The following is a 17408-nucleotide window of genomic DNA, read 5'->3' on the forward strand; positions in this document are numbered from 1 at the left end:
ACTTGGGGGTACTGAGTACCGGCACCTTTTCCATTGTCTGCTAAAATTGACCCATGGACCCCAAGTTTTAATGAAAGAGCTCAGGCTCTGCACACCAATTCTGCCTTGTCATAGATTCTGTGACTGGTTGCAGGGGTCCCGGCTATTGCGGGGTGGGTCCCTCAGTGATCACCCCACCCCTGGAGGGTGGCCTGGCATTTCAGTACCGGCACCTTTTTTGCTAGAAAAATTGCACTGGGCAGGACGGGCAGGATTGAACCCCATTTGCTCCTGCCCCTGTCAGCTCCAGCTGTAAAATGGCCACCACAACCTTTAGCTCCTGCTCAGCCGACCCAACTAGATGACCAGAGAACGTAAAGTAGGCCCGGAGGGGGTGGCGGCTACGGGTAGGTGGATGATGGAGGAGGGGGGTACTTTGAATAGGGCTCAGAATTAAGGGGGGAGATAGACATACTGAGACCCATATATTCAATGTCACTGTCCGGACATGGCCTGGTATTTGATATCTGGGTCTAATTTAGCCAGTAATGGTCAGCGCATAAAAATAAACGCTGACCACCGCCAGCTGAATATTGATTGGTATGTGTGAAATATGCTTTACAGGTGGCAGATGCTTCATAAAATTACCCCTGAAATGTCTGAGAGCGCTGGATGGATAAAGGATGAAATAGCGATATCAGCTTGCACTATCATGAGGTCTCTCCCGACGTCTTTCGCAACGGTTTGCAGTGAGCAGGGTACCTGCTGCTCTGGGGACCGGTCAAATGTTTAAACTGTCTGGAAGCACAAAGATTAGAACCCACAGAGCTGGGTAAAACGCATTTTACAGGATGACACCCTGCAGAGTTACCCTGGGCAAAAGTAGCCTGACATTCGGCCCTTGATTTGCCACAAGTATGGGAATATCAGAATGAAATACTCGCCTCCCCTCCTTCCCCTCTTTCACGTACAGCTAAAAGTTGTGTGCCCTTAAGTGCCTGCTGAGGGAGAGCAGTTTTCATTTGGGGAAACTCTTTTTGCTAATTGGGCAAAACTATTTGAAAAGTTAACTCTTTATCTTTGGTCTAATTGTCTGTGGAAGGAAAGTCAATGGGGCTGATATTTAGACTGTGGCGGGAGGCTTTACCGCCCCTATGATCAGAGATAATTGCATGCAAATTTAAGCACACTGTCCTCTCTGATTATAGGGTAGAAGTGCGGGAGGATTGAATCCTCCCTCCCCTGTCAAAAGCCCAGACCTGTCAAACACAGGGGCTGGAGGGTCCATGGGACCACCAGACCCCAACTACCCCCGCTCCTAGCCAAGCGAAACGGGGGATGGAAGTCCGGCAGACCTCTGGTCCCCCCACCCCACCCCAACACAAGTTCAGGGGTATTTATTTTGCTATGTTAGAATTTGATTGTAATTATCAGGTCCCTAATGCTAGATCTGGTGCAGGATATAAACGCTGATTTAAATTAAATTCAGCACCTCCTCCCTCCCCTGTATAGTTGTAGAGTAGGGTTACCATATGTCCTCAAGTCACTTCACTGGCTTCCGATCAGGTACCGCATACAGTTCAAGCTTCTCCTACTAACCTACAAATGCACTCGATCTGCAGCCCCTCGTTACCTCTCTACCCTCATCTCCCCTTACGTTCCTACCCGTAACCTCTGCTCACAGGACAAATCCCTCCTTTCAGTACCCTTCTCCACCACCGCCAACTCCAGGCTCCGCCCTCTCTGCCTCACCCCATGCTTGGAATAAACTCCCCGAGCCCATACGCCAGGCCCCCTCCCTGCCCATCCTCAAATCCTTGCTCAAAGCCCCGCTCTTCAATGTCGCCTTCGGCACCTAACCACTACACCTCTATTCAGGAAATCTTGACTGCCCCAACTTGACATTTCATCCTTTAGATTGTAAGCTCCTTCAAGCAGGGACTGTCCTTCTATGTTAAATTGTACAGCGCTGCGTAACCCTAGTAGCGCTCTAGAAATGTTTAGTAGTAGTAGTAATGTCCGGTTTTACCCGAACATGTCCTCTTTTTGAGGACATGGTTGGGCAACCGGGCAGGTTTTGCCATCCTGCCCGTTTGTCTGGATTTCCGGGGGTGTCATTTCAGCGGGGGGGGGGGGGGCGCATCGGCGATCCGCCCCGGGTGCCATCCTGGTTAGGAATGCCACTGATCCCACAGTACGGTGTGCATTTATCCTGTGTTACAGCTCAGCACTTTTCAGGTCATGAGCATGAATGCAGCTGTACACTCAGCCGACATCCCCATAGATCTTACTCCCTTGTAGGGTTAGCATATTTGCGGAGACAAAAAAAGAGAACACAAAAATTAAAATGCTACCATGACTCCTTCCACCCCCCCCCCCCCCCCCCCCCCCCAAGAAAGCCAGGTTCTACAAGCAGTGAAAATACTGGTAAAAGTAACAGAAATGCATTTCCTTCCATAGTCTGCTGAATGCAAAATTAGAAAAAAATGTACACTTCCAAAAAAAGCAAACATCCATGAGCAGCATGTCCTCCACTCATCTCATCTCCTCCCTTCTATCCGTGTGCTTCCCAATTAATCTCCACTAAGATTCCGTGGATCCAGGGGTGTGCTGGTAAATTGTTAACAGGGGGCTCTCTCTCGCCAGCAAAGTAAAAAAGAATTCAGGAGGGGCCTAAGCCCACATTTTGGGATCCATTTGTTAAAGTAGCCATGGAGAACCGGCTCCCAAAATTCTTAAAAACTTAACAAACGGCTCTCAAGAGCCTGTGAGAGCCCTGCTCCAGTACACCACTGCGTGGATCCATTCCTTCTAAACAGGATTCCTTTGTGTTTATCCCACGCATGTTTGAATTCCGTTACCGTTTTCATCTCCACCACCTCCTGCGGGAGGGCATTCCATGTATCCACCACCCTCTCCGTGAAAAAATACTTCCTGACATTACTCCTGAGTCTGCCCCCTTCAACCTCAGTTCATGTCCTCTGGTTCTACCACCGTCCCGTCTCCGAGAAAGGTTTGTTTGCGGATTAATACCTTTCAAATATTTGAACGTCTGTATCATGTCACCCCTGTTTCTTCTTCTAGGTATTGTTTTCATATTTGTTAAACCTTCTCCTTTTTTTTTTTTTTTTTTGCTTCTTTATTTAGAAATCTTCAGAATAATAAAATCAAGTCACTCTCTGACCACCAGTTCATCAGATACCAAGGCCTAAAGAACCTGTAAGTATGCAAGGAATGAAGTATTGCAGTACGTGTATCAGGAAATCGGGGTTGTCGTCATGTACACTGTAATTCCTTGGTCTGCCCTGGGTCCTGTATCTTCCCCTGTGAAAAGAATACCTTCCTTTAGCAAAATTATTTAGTTACCCTACAAGTGTTCTCCTGGCATTTTGCAATTCCAGGCTCTCCTTTGTGCCAGTCAAGACTGAAGGAGTTAAACTGGTCTCATTAAGTCAACATGGAGGTATTTCCAGCATTTCCCAGAAGGCGTTATATTATAATGTTTGTATGGATTTGGAAGTTAAACAGTGTTACAGGACAGGAAACCAGTGTCCCAAATTAATACTGATTCCACAGTACCTCCTGCACAGAGTTCTAGCCCAGAATTTACCAGAAATGTCCGTCCTGACTATGGAGCACAGCCAACAAGTCCTGGGCCCGTAGGAACCCCATATGAGAGGCTCAAGGGGAGGCTAAGTCAACCCAGCCCTAAATGCAGCGTTCACCTTCCAGGACCTTGCTAGTCTGGAGAACTGGGAGCAGGGGCGTAGCCAGACCTCGAGGTGGGAGGAGGCCAGAGCCCAAAGTGAGGGGGCACATTTTTGTAGTGATCTATAAGTGTTTACTAAATTTGTCAAATAACCAGAACGTAGACCATGCAAAATCTTAAAAGTCAAAGCTTTAAAATCAATTCTTGCTTGACTAGGTAGCCGATGTAATTCACGTAAAAACGGTGTTGCATGGTCAAATCTAGTTCCATGTAAGCCCAACTTAGCGGCTACATTTGATAAGACCTGAAGTCTTTACAACTGCTTAGCTGGCAAGCCTAACGGACAAATATCACAGCAATCAAAAGATGTAGGAATCACTGCCTGGATAGCAAGTCGCTAAACGAGAAGTCCCAGCCTGCTGCTCAGAGCCGGAAACAAGGAGCGGGGAGCAGCAGGTCTATTTACTTGGCTAGCATGGCAGGGCTCACCATCCCTGCCAGCAAAGCAAAAAAGAATTCAGGAGAGGGCTCGAGGCCACATTTTGGGAGTCAGTTGTTAAAGTAGCCATGGGGGTGGGAGTAGGGTTACCATTTTTTGTCCTCATAAAAAGAAGACACTTGCCCCGCCCCTTTCACACACTCGCCCCGCCCCTGATGCATATTCCCCTCCCCCGGTCAATCCTCCTCCCCCCATCACCTTCCCTCCCCATCATCTCCACTCCCCCCGTCAACTCCCCTCCCCTTACTCTACTATCCCTGGTGGTCTAGAGGTACCTCTTCAGGGCAGGAAAGAGCCCCCTCTTTCCTGCCCGGAGCGCTGCTGCCAGCTGCCCTGCATCCTGTGAGTCTGGCTCTCGGCGTTTCAAAATGGCCGCCGAGAGTTGAAGTCTCATGAGGCTGCTTCAACTCTCGGCGGCCATTTTGAAACGCTGAGAGCTGGACTCGCAGTATGCAGGGCAGCTAGCAGCAGCGCTCCGGGCAGGAAAGAGGGGGCTCTTTCCTGCCCCGAAGATGAAGAGGTACCTCTAGACCACCAGGGATAGTAGAGTAGAGTAGGGGAGAGGAGTCCCGCACCCGCCAGCCAGCCCGTTTGTCCAGAAATCCAGACAAACGGGCAGGCTGGCCAAATCCGTCCGGACATGTCCTCAAAAAGAGGACATGTCCGGTAAATCCGGACGTATGGTAACCCTGGCTAGGTGGGGGGCTACTTTAACAACTGGCCCTCAAAAGTTTTAACAAATGGCTCTTGTGAGCCCATGAGACCCCCCCCCCCCTCCAGCACACCTCTGCCTAAGTGCTTCCTTACTATAATTGTGGCCTCTGCTTCTGACTGAGAGCACAGTCTGAAAAGAGCTGCTGGGTTTTATCTCATTCCATAAAAATACCCTTTTCAGAGTTGTAATGCAGCTTTTTCTTCAATAGGGAAAACTGAACTACAGATCCCAAAATGCTTTGTAATGGGAGCATAGGTAAAAATGCTCTTTGGGAATTGTTGAACATGGTCAGCTTCGGCCTGCAACGCTGTAGATGTGCTTCCTGTTTTAAGGTGGGATTTTTCTGTTTAACAGCCTTTTGCAAAGAAACAGGATTCATGCCATCTCCTCCCAAGCCTTTTCCGGACTCTTCACATTAAAGAAGCTGTGAGTACTTTTGAGTTGTTTCAGACCACGGTGCAGGCATTGCTTGAGTAACTGTAACCCTAGGGATAATGTCTTAAGAGCAGAGACTGCCTCCGCTCCTGAATTACTTTGGCAACGGCCCTTATCATAGAAGATCTACTTCTGTTTTAGACACCCAAAAACGTCCAAATCCCAATTTTATAAAGCCGAGATAAGGATATCTAAAACTGCAGTGTGTCCATGTGGGAGCGGGACATGATTGGAACATGTTTTGGGCAGAACTACGGAGGGGTCAAAATATGGACATTCAACTCTGATTTCAGTAGGAGCAGGGACGGCTTTGTCCAAAAACATGAACATCTGCATTTAGACCTCCTTTAGACCTGCTTCCACAACACTCCGCTGGAGGAATTAATGGAAGTCATCCCCTTAATTCTCAATAGTTGCTGGACCTCCCCCTCCCCAAAACGCTAAACTGGCAAGGGATATTGGTCGCTGTGACAGCTTTGGGAAATATGGATATTGATGGTACTAAAATGGTTGATATAAATGTTCATGTCCCAGCACATGGACCTCTATACGGCCATTGTATAACATGAATGTTCCCCCGCTGCTATATTGCCGTCCATGTCCCTCATTTTGCCCCACTCACATGTTAGATATTGCAGTTTGTAAAACGGATGTTCACGCTGGATGTGATCAGCCCATGGCTGTCCGTTTCTCCCGTATTTTAAAACTGGCTCTACTGTCGGCAGATCTTTTCCTAAAGAACAAGCGCCACTGGAAACATACCGACTTGGACGTCTCTGTTCCGAGTTTGACGTCCTTTCTAAAATGCCGCTCAATGTGTGCACAAACTGTCAAGTCAATAAAGTTTCCTGAATCTGAATCTAGTTTAAGGTGTCCATCATGAATAACTTGGACCCACCTGGAAGTGTCCATAAACAAGTCCCAGCTTTCACAACATCTCTCAAATATATTTCAATATTTACACAGCTGTTTGTGTGGCCTGATAGTAGGTGAAGATATGGCCCATGGTGGAGGGGGAAGTTGCTTTCCTCTGGATAATGCTAATAAAGAAACAAGCAACTTGGAGGACACTAATTAACTGTTATCACCTTCCTTCCACCAGGTGGCGACAAAGTTTTAGTAAATCTCTAGATGTGTAACTTAATCTGGAGAATGTAGTAGAATGGTATTCATGACATAAACTCCTGACTCCTGATTGTGATTATTATTTTTTTTTTACCCCCTAGATTTCTGAGTCACAATCGCATTACTGCTCTGAAGCCCGGTGTATTCAAGGATCTCCATAAGCTGGAATGGCTGTAAGGGTCTCTTCTTGGACTAAGCCCAATGTATTGGCTATGTGCTGCATTAAGGCCCTCTGTATCAGGCCATCTTGAGCAAGATAAAGGCCTAGAAGGGTAAGGACCCTAAAATATCTCCCTGGGACTTTTTCACCCTTCCAGGTCTTTATCTAACAGGGGAATGGGAGGAAATGATAGAGATATTCAAATACCTGAAACATATACACAAAGCATGAGAAGCAGCTGGGTTTTTTCAGTGGAAAGGGCAGGGCAGGGAGACAGACAGAAGCACTGTTGGTAAGGGGCAGAGAGACAGGGGCAATTCCAAGTGGGGGTAGAGAGAGAGAGAGAGAGAGGCAGGTGCAAGGCTAGATGGGGGGGGGTGGAGACAGACAAGGGGACAATGCTGTATGGGGGGTGGAGAGACAGATAAGGGATGGCATGGGGAAAGAGACAGAAGCAAATGCAGTACTGTATGGGAGGAGGAGGAGAGAGAGAGGGGCAAAACTGCTTGGGGAAGAGAAAAAGATGGGACAATGCTGGGTGGGATAAAAGAGAGAGAGAGGCATGGGAAATGATAAATGATGAAGGGGGAGGAGGGAAAAATGAGACAGAGAGAGAGGAAATACTGCATGCAAGGGACAGAGAGAGATAGTTAGGGGTAATGCTAGATGATGGGATAGGTGGAGAGAAACAAGAGAGGAGATGCAGGAAGGTGGGGGAGAGAGAAAACACGAGAGGAGTTGCTGGATGGAAGGGGGAAGTGAGACACACACAGAGGAGCAGCTGGGATAGTGGTGGTGGGGTGTGGAGGGAGGAAGATACAGAGAGGAGGTACTGGTAGAGAGAATCTGGTTGGCAGCGGCAGGCAGTGCGGGGGTGGGGGAGGGGTGGAGAGGAAAGTTAGTGAAAGACTGGGGGGGATAAAAGGAAGGAGAATTTCTTGTACCTGGGGCAATGGAGGGTTAAGTGACTTGCCCAAGGTCACAAGGAGCTGCAGTGGGAATTGAACTCAGGTTGCCAGGATTGCAGTCCACTGCACTAACCATTAGGCCACTCCTCCACTTCTCATCTAGGATTAGCTTAAACATTCTTTGTTTAGTCCTTAAATCTTTTTCATGAGATGGGACTACACTCTTTTTTTGATTAACCTTCACTACTCCTAAGAACAAGTCTTATTGAGATTAGCTAACTTGGAGGGAGGGGTTTGTTGGTTTCTGCTAGACAGAGGGTCTTTGAGTAATTTTGCCCTATTTTGTGAAATTGTGTATCATTAAGATTATATTTTTCACAGTCCATAAGTGGGTTTTAAAAAATTGTTAGTTGATCTTTGTAGCTATATTAACATCACTTAGTTGAATATTCTATTGACCTATCTGTGGTAGGGACTGATGCTGGTAGGTTCCTTCCTACTTTAATTAGCAAGGAAGAGGTTGGAATTTTTAAATATTTCATACAGTATATGATCGTTTTTACTGATTAATTTATTATAATGTATTATTCAGTATTTTATTATTGGTTGCTCCAGGTTTATTCTAGATATTAGAGTACAGTATCGAGTCAAGAATAAATTGCATTTAAAGATAAGAAGCCCTTCAAATTAGAGGTTTGGCAAATGACTCTTGGTGTCAGAAACATGACATGGAGATGAATTGTTCCAGCAAGCTGTACCTTAGCCTTCTGGACAGCCCACCCACAACTCCGCTCAGCTCCGTTCTCTCCCTAACAGCTGTTAAACAGTTGACTGGTGAGCTGATCTCTTCAATGTGTTTCACAATTGCCCTTGAGTGGAGTGATATGGTAGCCATGTTAGTCCATTTTTAAAGGTAATAAATAGATGTAAAACAAAACATAGAAAATAAAATAAGATGATTCCTTTTTTTATTGGAATAACAATTCATTTTTCATTAGCTTTCAAAGGTAACCCTTCCTCTTTTGTTTTATTTATATTTATTACAATTGCCCTTAAAATGCTGTTCTCCTTCCTTCACTGGACAGCCCCGAGGGTCTGGCTCCTGCCATTCCAGCATCCTTCCCTTTTCCACTTGATATTGGATCATGCGTCTTATCTCAGAAACTTGACATGTCTCTGCGCTAGTCTCATTTTTAATTTAACTGCTTATTTTTTTTATCCCAGTATGTTAGACAATAATAAAATTGCCAAGATAACAGCAGGCTCTTTCACGGGACTGCAGTCGCTGTACTTCCTGTAAGTATTATGATGGGTGTCCACTGCTGGGGATGGTAGTAGGAAAGAGTGGGAAGATGGAGACTGTGTTGTACAGGTGTCTGAATTTCTCTTCTCATTGATTTATACTGTGTTGCCCCCTCTGGTCAGTAGGGGCTCTTTAGATCCTGGGGAACAGAATATAGTGCAATAAAATCCTCCTGATCTCTCAATTCTGAGAGACCTAAATCCTTCATGCATATTCTCAGCTGTCACATTCATGCTATTCATTTTTTTTTGTGGGTCTGGTAATATTCTTCCTTCTGCCCCTTTGGGCTTCCACTCAGGGCTACACAAACCACCTCTACAACTACCCTGGAAAGGGGGGGGGGGGGTTCTGCCATTTTTAACCCTTTCCTCTGTGCCATCTAATCCAGTGATAGGGTCCACAGAAGTTCAAACATGTGCATTCTAAGTCCAGCCACTAGATGGTGCTGTTGTATGATGCTGAAGACGAGCTGGCACAAGAGGAACCGGCGGTTGATTAAGGACCACAGTAAATTTTAGAATGATTAACTCATTCCTCCAACATAGTGCCTGAAGAGTATTGAAAGCAGACTCATTTGTTCACTGAGGAAAGTATCAGAGACTTTTTACAAAAGTCCATAGACACTGTGAGAAACTGGAAACCGGAAGATCAATGAAAGCAGAGTTATAATTAGAACATTTGCCTTTAATCCTGTTTAAATTTTGTAAATTTTGTGACATTTATTCGGGGAATGTGAAAAGTGAAATGTAATATGCAGTGCATTAATATCTTAAACAGCAAGTTGTATATATCATAAAAACTTGTAGAGTCATCAAGCAGACACGATAAAGGAGTGAATGGGTATGAAAGAGAGAAGAGAGAAGTGTGTATAATTAGATTTTAAAATACACATGAGCAGATTTGAAGCACATGTGTTTAATAAAGATTTTTTGTATTTAAATAGTCTGGAGCAATTTTTGTGATTTACAAGATCCAGAAGCCAGACTGTGAATCAAACCCAATTCTCTCTGGTTCCTTGGGAGTCAATATTCAGCTGGCAGCACTCAGCGTTTTGCATTACACCCAGAAATTTAAAGCCAGGCCATGTCCAGGTTTCAGCATTAAATTTCCGGGTTTATGGAGCCAGCTAGACCATAGCCAGTTAAGTGTGGTATTCAGCACCTCATAAAGATAGAACTGACTTTTATGTGTCTCTTGGCAAGTTAAGTGCTGAATATCTTCACTTAACCGGCTAAATACTGACTCCGCCCCCGGAACAACCCCAAAATAGCTGGTTTTGAGTAAGGCACTAACCAGATAAGTGCCACTGAAAATGAGTGATTAGCCCTGAACTAGGGTTACCATATGTCCGGATTTACCCGGATATGTCCTCTTTTTGAGGGCATGTCCGGGCAACCAGGTGGGTTTTGCCAATCTACCCGTTTGTCCAGAAATCCGGACAAACGGGCAGATTGCTAGCCTACAAATAACTTTCGTAAATCTCTGAAGACACACCTGTTCAACAAAGCCTACAAAGAGAGCCAACAGCTTCAATGACCCACTTTACCAACCCAACCAGCTATGAAATCCACTCTCACAATCACCCGCCTAATTACTTCCTCTTTCCTCCCTTACTCAATCTCTGCACACGACTAACTGTATCTGATATTCTGGAGTGACAATGTCATAACACAACTATGTAAGCCACATTGAGCCTGCAAATAGGTGGGATAATGTGGGATACAAATGCAATAAATAAATAAAAATACCCTCCCCTTACTTACTAGCCCTGGTGATCTAGTGACCTCTTCCGCCTTCGGGGCAGGAAAGAACCCCCTCTTTCCTACCCAGAGCACTGCCCTGCATGCATCCCTCCTGTTCGTGATCTCAGCACCGATTCAAAATGGCTGCCGAGAGTTGAAGTGACCACCAGGGCAGTAGTAAGGTAAGGGGAGGGGGAGTGATGGGGTGTGTGACAACAGGGGAGAGGGGAAATGTGATAGGGGGCAGAGTGAGGGCGTGAAAGGGGTGGGGTGGGGTGTGAAAGGGGCCGGGGCATGTGTCCTCCTTTTGGGGGGACAAAATATGGTAACCCTACCCTGAACAAGTGATTTAACCAGCCAGGAGCCGTTTCTGGCACGTTAAATCACTTTGAATATCGACCCCCCTCTCCCCTTGGTTTGCAATGTCTCTCATAAGACACTTGATTTCATCTTGTAAATAATAGATCAAAGCATCTCTCTGCTTCTTCAAAGTCAACCCAGCCCTGTTCTTTACTTACTTAATTTATGTATTTATTAGCATTTATATACTGCCAATTTTTAAAAAATTCACCCAAAAGTCACTGTGAAATTAAAATAGAAAGGGGGTCAAAATAGCACTCTTATTTTGAAAAATCTGGTAATTAGTGAACAGACCACTGAAATGGTCATGATATGTGGGACAGAACAGCGGCGTAGCTATGTGGGGCCAAGGGGGCCTGGCCCCTGTAGTTTTGGCCCTGGACTCCCCTGCCAACGACCCTCTCGACACCCTCTTCCTACCGCCAACCCTCCCCACCGCCGTCGTTGCCGTGGGCTACCTTGGCTGGTGGGGGACCCCAACCCCCGCCAGCCGTGGTCCTCTTCTTCCGGCGCGGCTTCATTCTGTTTCTGAGTCTGACATCCTGCACGTTGTGCGTGCAGGACGTCAGACTCACAAAAAACAGAACAAAGCCTTGTGCCAGAAGAAGAGGACCTCGCTGGCCGATCTGCAAGGCTTCGTTCTGTTTCTGTGAGTCTGACGTCCTGCACGTACAACGTGCAGGACGTCAGACTCAGAAACAGAACGAAGCCTTGCGCCGGAAGAAGATGACCTCGGCTGGCAGGGATTGGAGTTCCCCACCAGCAAAGGTAGGCAACGGTGGCAGCGGGGAAGGGTTGGTGACAGGAGGGGGGGTCGAGAGGGTCGTCGGCAGGGGGGGTCAAAGTTGGTGGCGGTGGCGGGGGGGGGGGGGGGGGTCGGCGGTGCCAGGTGGGGCTAAAATGTGCCCCCTCACCTCGGGCTCTGGACCCCCCTCCCGCCAAAGTCTGGCTACGCCCATAGGACAGAACCACAGCGTTCTGATTTTTGCACTCCAGAATGCTCTGGGGGTCACCCATTACTCACAACCAAACAGCCAGTGACAGCAGAGAGGGCGTAGACACTAAAAATGGACTTTTGCCTTCTTTCGAAGTAGAGAGGAGCACATATCAGGGAAGAGAAATGCTTTAAAAGATCTATAATTCCATATCTTCAGTTATGTTCAGATTCTCTCTGTGCTTACACCTTCTCTCCATCTCTCACCAGTTACATGCTGAACAACTCCATCAGTGAACTTCCCAAGAACTCAATCTGTGTGGAAATGCCTGGGCTAAACTGGCTGTAAGTCACCAGGGGTCCTTTCCTGTTCAGAGTGGCTCAGTGCTTCTGGGTCCCTATGATAGACCTGCTCATTGCATCTGAGGGGATCAGATTGGACTGGGGTGTGAAATATGTTAAAGAGAGAATTGAGTCAAACAAAATAAATATTCTACATGAAACAGATCGCAATTCCATGTCTGAAGGTGTGGTAGCCGTGTTAGTCCACTTTTAAAGGTAATCAATAGAAGTAAAACAAAATAAAAAATGGAAAAGAAAATACGACGATACCTTTTTTATTGGACATAACTTAATACATTTCTTGATTAGCTTTCGAAGGTTGCCCTTTTTCGTCAGATTGGAAAAAAGCAAATGTGGTAGCAGATAGTATATATAAGAGAAACATCAAAGCATTACTTTGACAGTCTGACAGAGTGGGAGGGTGGGGGTATGCATGGGGACATCAAAGCATTTCAGAGATAGTCTAACAGGATGGGGGGTGGATAGATGAGAGGAGGGTGATAAACAGAGCAATATAACTTTATGTCTGAAGGGAAAGTAGAGGAGTGGCCTAGTGGTTAGGGTGGTGGACTTTGGTCCTGGGGAACTGAGGAAAAAAAGAGTTGAATTCCTGGCACAGGCAGCTCCTTGTGACTCTGGGCAAGTCACTTAACCCTCCATTGCCCGCTGCATTGAGCCTGCCATGAGTGGGAAAGTGCGGGATACAAATGTAACAAAAAAAAAACAAAGAGAATACTGGTAGGGCTGTACTACCATCCACCAGGACAGAACAAACAGACAGATGAAGAAATGTTTACAGAAATTAGGAAAGCTGGCCATTTGGGCAACAGTTTAATAATAGGTCCCTCTAGTGTTTAGCACATGCTAAAAACGCTAGCACGCCTTTGTAAAAAAAAAAAAAAAAACCCTTACCCCTGATGCAGCCATTACAAGGCGAAACATAGCCATGTCAGGCACAGATGTTGAAATCACTGGAATATATGGGCATTTCTAGCATTTAGCCCACACTTATTTTTAGCGTGCGCTAAAAACGCTAATGCGCCTTTGTAAAAGGACCCCTTATTTACAAGCTGGTGGAAAATTACAAACTTCACCACGTCTGGTCCGATAACAAGCTTAAAAGCAATGAGGATGTTATACTGCCTTTGTATCGCTCCATGGTGCGACCGCACCTCGAATATTGTGTTCAATTCTGGTCGCCGTATCTCAAAAAAGATATAATGGAATTAGAAAAGGTACAGAGAAGGGCATCGAAAATTATAAAGGGGATGGGACGACTTCCTTCTGAGGAAAGGCTAAAGCGGCTAGGGCTCTTCAGCTTGGAGAAAAGCCGGCTGAGGGGAGATATGATAGAGGTCTAGAAAATAATGAGTGGAGTTGAACGGGTAGATGTGAAACGTCTGTTCACGCTTTCCAAAAATACTAGGACTAGGGGGCATGCGATGAAACGACAATGTAGTAAATTTAAAACGAATCGGAGAAATATTTCTTCACTCAACGTATAATTAAACTCTGGAATTCGTTGCCAGAGAATGTGGTAAAGGCGGTTAGCTTAGCGGAGTTTAAAAAAGGTTTGGACGGCTTCCTAAAGGAAAAGTCCATAGACCGTTATTAAATGGACGGGGAAAATCCACTATTTCTGGGATAAGCAGGATAAAATGTTTTGTACTTTTCTGGGATCTTGCCGGGTATTTGTGACCTGGATTGGCCACTGTTGGAAACAGGATGCTGGGCTTGATGGACCTTTGGTCTATCCCAGTGTGGCAACACTTATGTACTTGGGATTCTGAATGGAATGTTGTTACACTTTGAAATTCTGCATGGAATCTTGTTATTCTTTAGAATTCTAGAATCTTGCTACTCTTTGGGGTTCTACATGGAATGTTGCTATTGTTTGGGTTTCTGCCAGGTATTTGTGACCTGGATGACCACTGTTGGAAACAGGATGCTGGGCTTGATGGACCTTTGGTCTGTCCCAGTATGGCAACACTTATGTACTTAGGATTCTGAATGGAATCTTGTTACTCTTTGGGGTTCTACATGGAATGTTGCTACACTTTGAAATTCTGCATGGAAACTTGTTATTCTTTAGAATTCTAGAATTTTTCTACTCTTTGGGGTTCTATATGGAATGTTGCTACTCTTTGGGTTTCTGCCAGGTACTTGTGACCTGGATTGGCCACTGTTGGAAACAGGATGCTGGGCTCGATGGACCTTTGGTCTTGCCCAGTATGGCAACACTTATGTACTTGGGATTCTGAATGGAATGTTGCTACTCTTTGAAATTCTGCATGGAACCTTGTTATTCTTTAGAATTCCATAATCTTGCTGTTCTTTGGGGTTCTACATGGAATCTTGTCACTCTTTAGGATTCCAGAATCTTGCTACTCTTTGGGGTTCTATATGGAATGTTGCTACTCTTTGGGGATCTTGCCAGGTATTTGTGACCTGGATTGGCCACTGTTGGAAACAGGATGCTGGGCTCGATGGACCTTTGGTCTTTCCCAGTATGGCAATACTTATGTACTTATGTAATGCTCCTTCATCTGGGAGTGTTTGGATTTTAAATCAAGACTGTTTATCTTTTAACACATCTGCCGTTCCCTTTTATCTTCCACATTGGATTTGGTGGAACGTTTGCCGCCTTGTTTTCTCACCCCTGCAGTAAATAGAACAACTGTTTATTACAGACGTAACATTTGGACCTGCTTTTTAATAACATGGTGCTGACGTCAGTGATTCTACTATTTGCACATGGTGCTTTGTGCCATAATTTGATTCAACTTATCTCACAGAATTCTTAGCCAAACCCGTGCGTAGTGACAGTCTTATAGCATAAGTGACGCCGAGAGTGACACCTTTCACCTTACGGGACTGCTGAAACAGGCTTGTCCAAGTGCAGTCCTCGAGGGCTGCAAGCATACCAGGTTTTCAGAATATGCATAGCGAACTCCTTCTCATAAGAACATAAGCGCTGCCATACTGGGACAGATCGAAGGTCCGTCAAGTCCAGCATCCTGTTTCCAACAGTGGCCGATCCAGGTTACAAGTACCCGGCAAGATCCCAAAACAGTACGATATAGTGCAAGTGTTCACAATTTTCTTACAATTTAACAACTTTGAATAACTTTGCGTCGTCAACAAATTTAATTACTAATTATTCCCATCACTAGATCATGTATAAATACGTTAAAAAAGCAATGGTCCCAGCACAGACCCCTGGGGAACCCCACTATATACCCTTCTCCATTGAGAATACTGACCATTTAACCCTACACAGTTTTTATGGGGGTGACCTTATGCTATATAAAGGAATAAGCAGGTTGGAGGTTTAATATTGGTAAACACTTGTTGGAGTTATTGCATAAAGTTGGGGTTGGAATGGGAATGGGGTACAGGGAAGGGTCGGGGGGAAAATTGTATGGAGCTACATGTTTAACGAATGTTATATCGTGATTTCAATTGTTGTATCTGATGTCATTCCATCAATAAAACAGATTTAAACATAACCCTACACAGTTTTCTATCTTTTAGCCTGTTTTTTTAATCCACAATAGAACACTACCTCCGATCCCATGCATCAGTGGCGTAGCCACAGGTGGGCTTGGGTGGGCCAGGGCCCACCCATTTATGGCTCAGGCCCACCCAACAGTAGCACATGTTTAGTGGTAACTGGTAGGAATCCCAAGCTCCACCAGCTGAAGATTTCCCCCTGATGGTAACGAAAACGCTACTCTCCACAACACCGGCACCTGCGCATGCTCAGTTTTCAGTGCGTTCCTGCTGCCAAGGTGGAAAGAAGCATTTTCCCACCCAATTCTTGTCTAGGCCCACCCAAAATCTGTTGTCTGGCTACACCCCTGCCATGCATATTCATTAGGGATATCCTGAAAACCTGGCCTGGTTGCAGTCCTCAAGGACTGAACTTGGACAAACCTGGTCTCTGGTCTCTGAGACTGTAGCTGAAGTTGTCGTTTGCTCTCGGGGCCACATGCATAAACCCTGATCCATTCTAGGAGCAGCAAAGAGTTACTGTGAAGCCAAAGATGGAGGGAATTGATCTGAGAGTCCCCTGAAACTGATCACATTTCATTCCTCTGACTGCAGGGACCTGGAGGGGAACCGGATAAAGACAGTCAGGAGATCAGTGTTCCAGCAGTGCATTACAGTGCTGTGAGTATGCTCCCCACCCCCCAACCCATGTTCATGCCAGCCCACTCGCCTACACAGAAATAATGCAGAACCTACGTCCAGTAAGAGCAGAGAAGAGATTGATGTGTAATGACAATCACAGAGAACAGTACATATACCTGGATCACACTCTGCAATAATGTAAATCAATAGAAATCAAACAAAATAAAACATGGAAAAGAAAATAAGATGATACCTTTTTTATTGGACATAACTTAATACATTTCTTGATTAGCTTTCGAAGGTTGCCCTTCTTCGTCAGATCGGAAATAAGCAAATGTTGGTAGATGACAGTATATATAAGTGAAACATCAAAGCCTTCCAGTGACAGTCTAACAGGATGAGGGTGGGTTAGGTGAGAGACAGGAAGAGTGGGGTGTATGAGAGACAGGGAGATAATGCATGGAGACCGGAGGGTGACAAAGCAGTACCATTTTATGGTTTGTAATAGATCTTTGTTAAATCCTGTCTGGTGGGTGTCAAAATATTTAATCATTCTGACTTCAAAGGTCTTACGTTCCTGTATTGTTTTAAAGTTCCCTTTATGGATTCTTACCATGAAATCAGTGGTAATGTTCTAGGTTTGTAAAGTGCTGCTCCACAGAGGTGACATCCTGATTGGTACTAGCATTTTTCATATGGTGTCTATGTAAATTAAATCTCTTCTTTAGCATCTGACTTGTTTTTCCAATATAGCAGCCTTCATTGCATTTTACACTGAATAATATATACCACATTGGAAGATGAGCACGTGAAAGATTCCTTAATGTTGCAATAATGTTGAAACCCATGACTCCTATTCAGCAGACCTCATTCTCTAACCCCCTAAATATATACTGATAAGCTCCTAAATTACATGTTACTGACAATAACAAGGAAAGATTTATTTACAATAATGAAACATAAACAAGAATGAAAATGGAAATAATTCAAATATAAAAATTATGCACAAAGGTTAGAATATAGCAGAATAAAATTTGAATAAAGGTTCAAAAGAAAAGCACTG

At 45.1% G+C, this 17408-nt stretch overlaps 1 protein-coding gene across 1 annotated transcript in view; it reads left to right on the top strand.

Annotated features, from left to right (window-relative positions):
• The window catches only part of LOC115473702 (relaxin receptor 1-like), a 106151-nt gene that overhangs the window by 62298 nt on the left and 26445 nt on the right, over positions 1 to 17408 (top strand). Inside the window, exons 5-10 of the mRNA XM_030208741.1 lie at positions 3127 to 3198; positions 5257 to 5328; positions 6564 to 6635; positions 8755 to 8826; positions 12140 to 12214; positions 16319 to 16384. Coding sequence (XP_030064601.1) covers positions 3127 to 3198; positions 5257 to 5328; positions 6564 to 6635; positions 8755 to 8826; positions 12140 to 12214; positions 16319 to 16384 — 429 coding nt within the window. The remainder of the gene's footprint in view (positions 1 to 3126; positions 3199 to 5256; positions 5329 to 6563; positions 6636 to 8754; positions 8827 to 12139; positions 12215 to 16318; positions 16385 to 17408) is intronic.

The sequence above is a fragment of the Microcaecilia unicolor genome, chromosome 7 (assembly GCF_901765095.1).
Source record: "Microcaecilia unicolor chromosome 7, aMicUni1.1, whole genome shotgun sequence".
Lineage (NCBI taxonomy): Eukaryota > Metazoa > Chordata > Amphibia > Gymnophiona > Siphonopidae > Microcaecilia > Microcaecilia unicolor.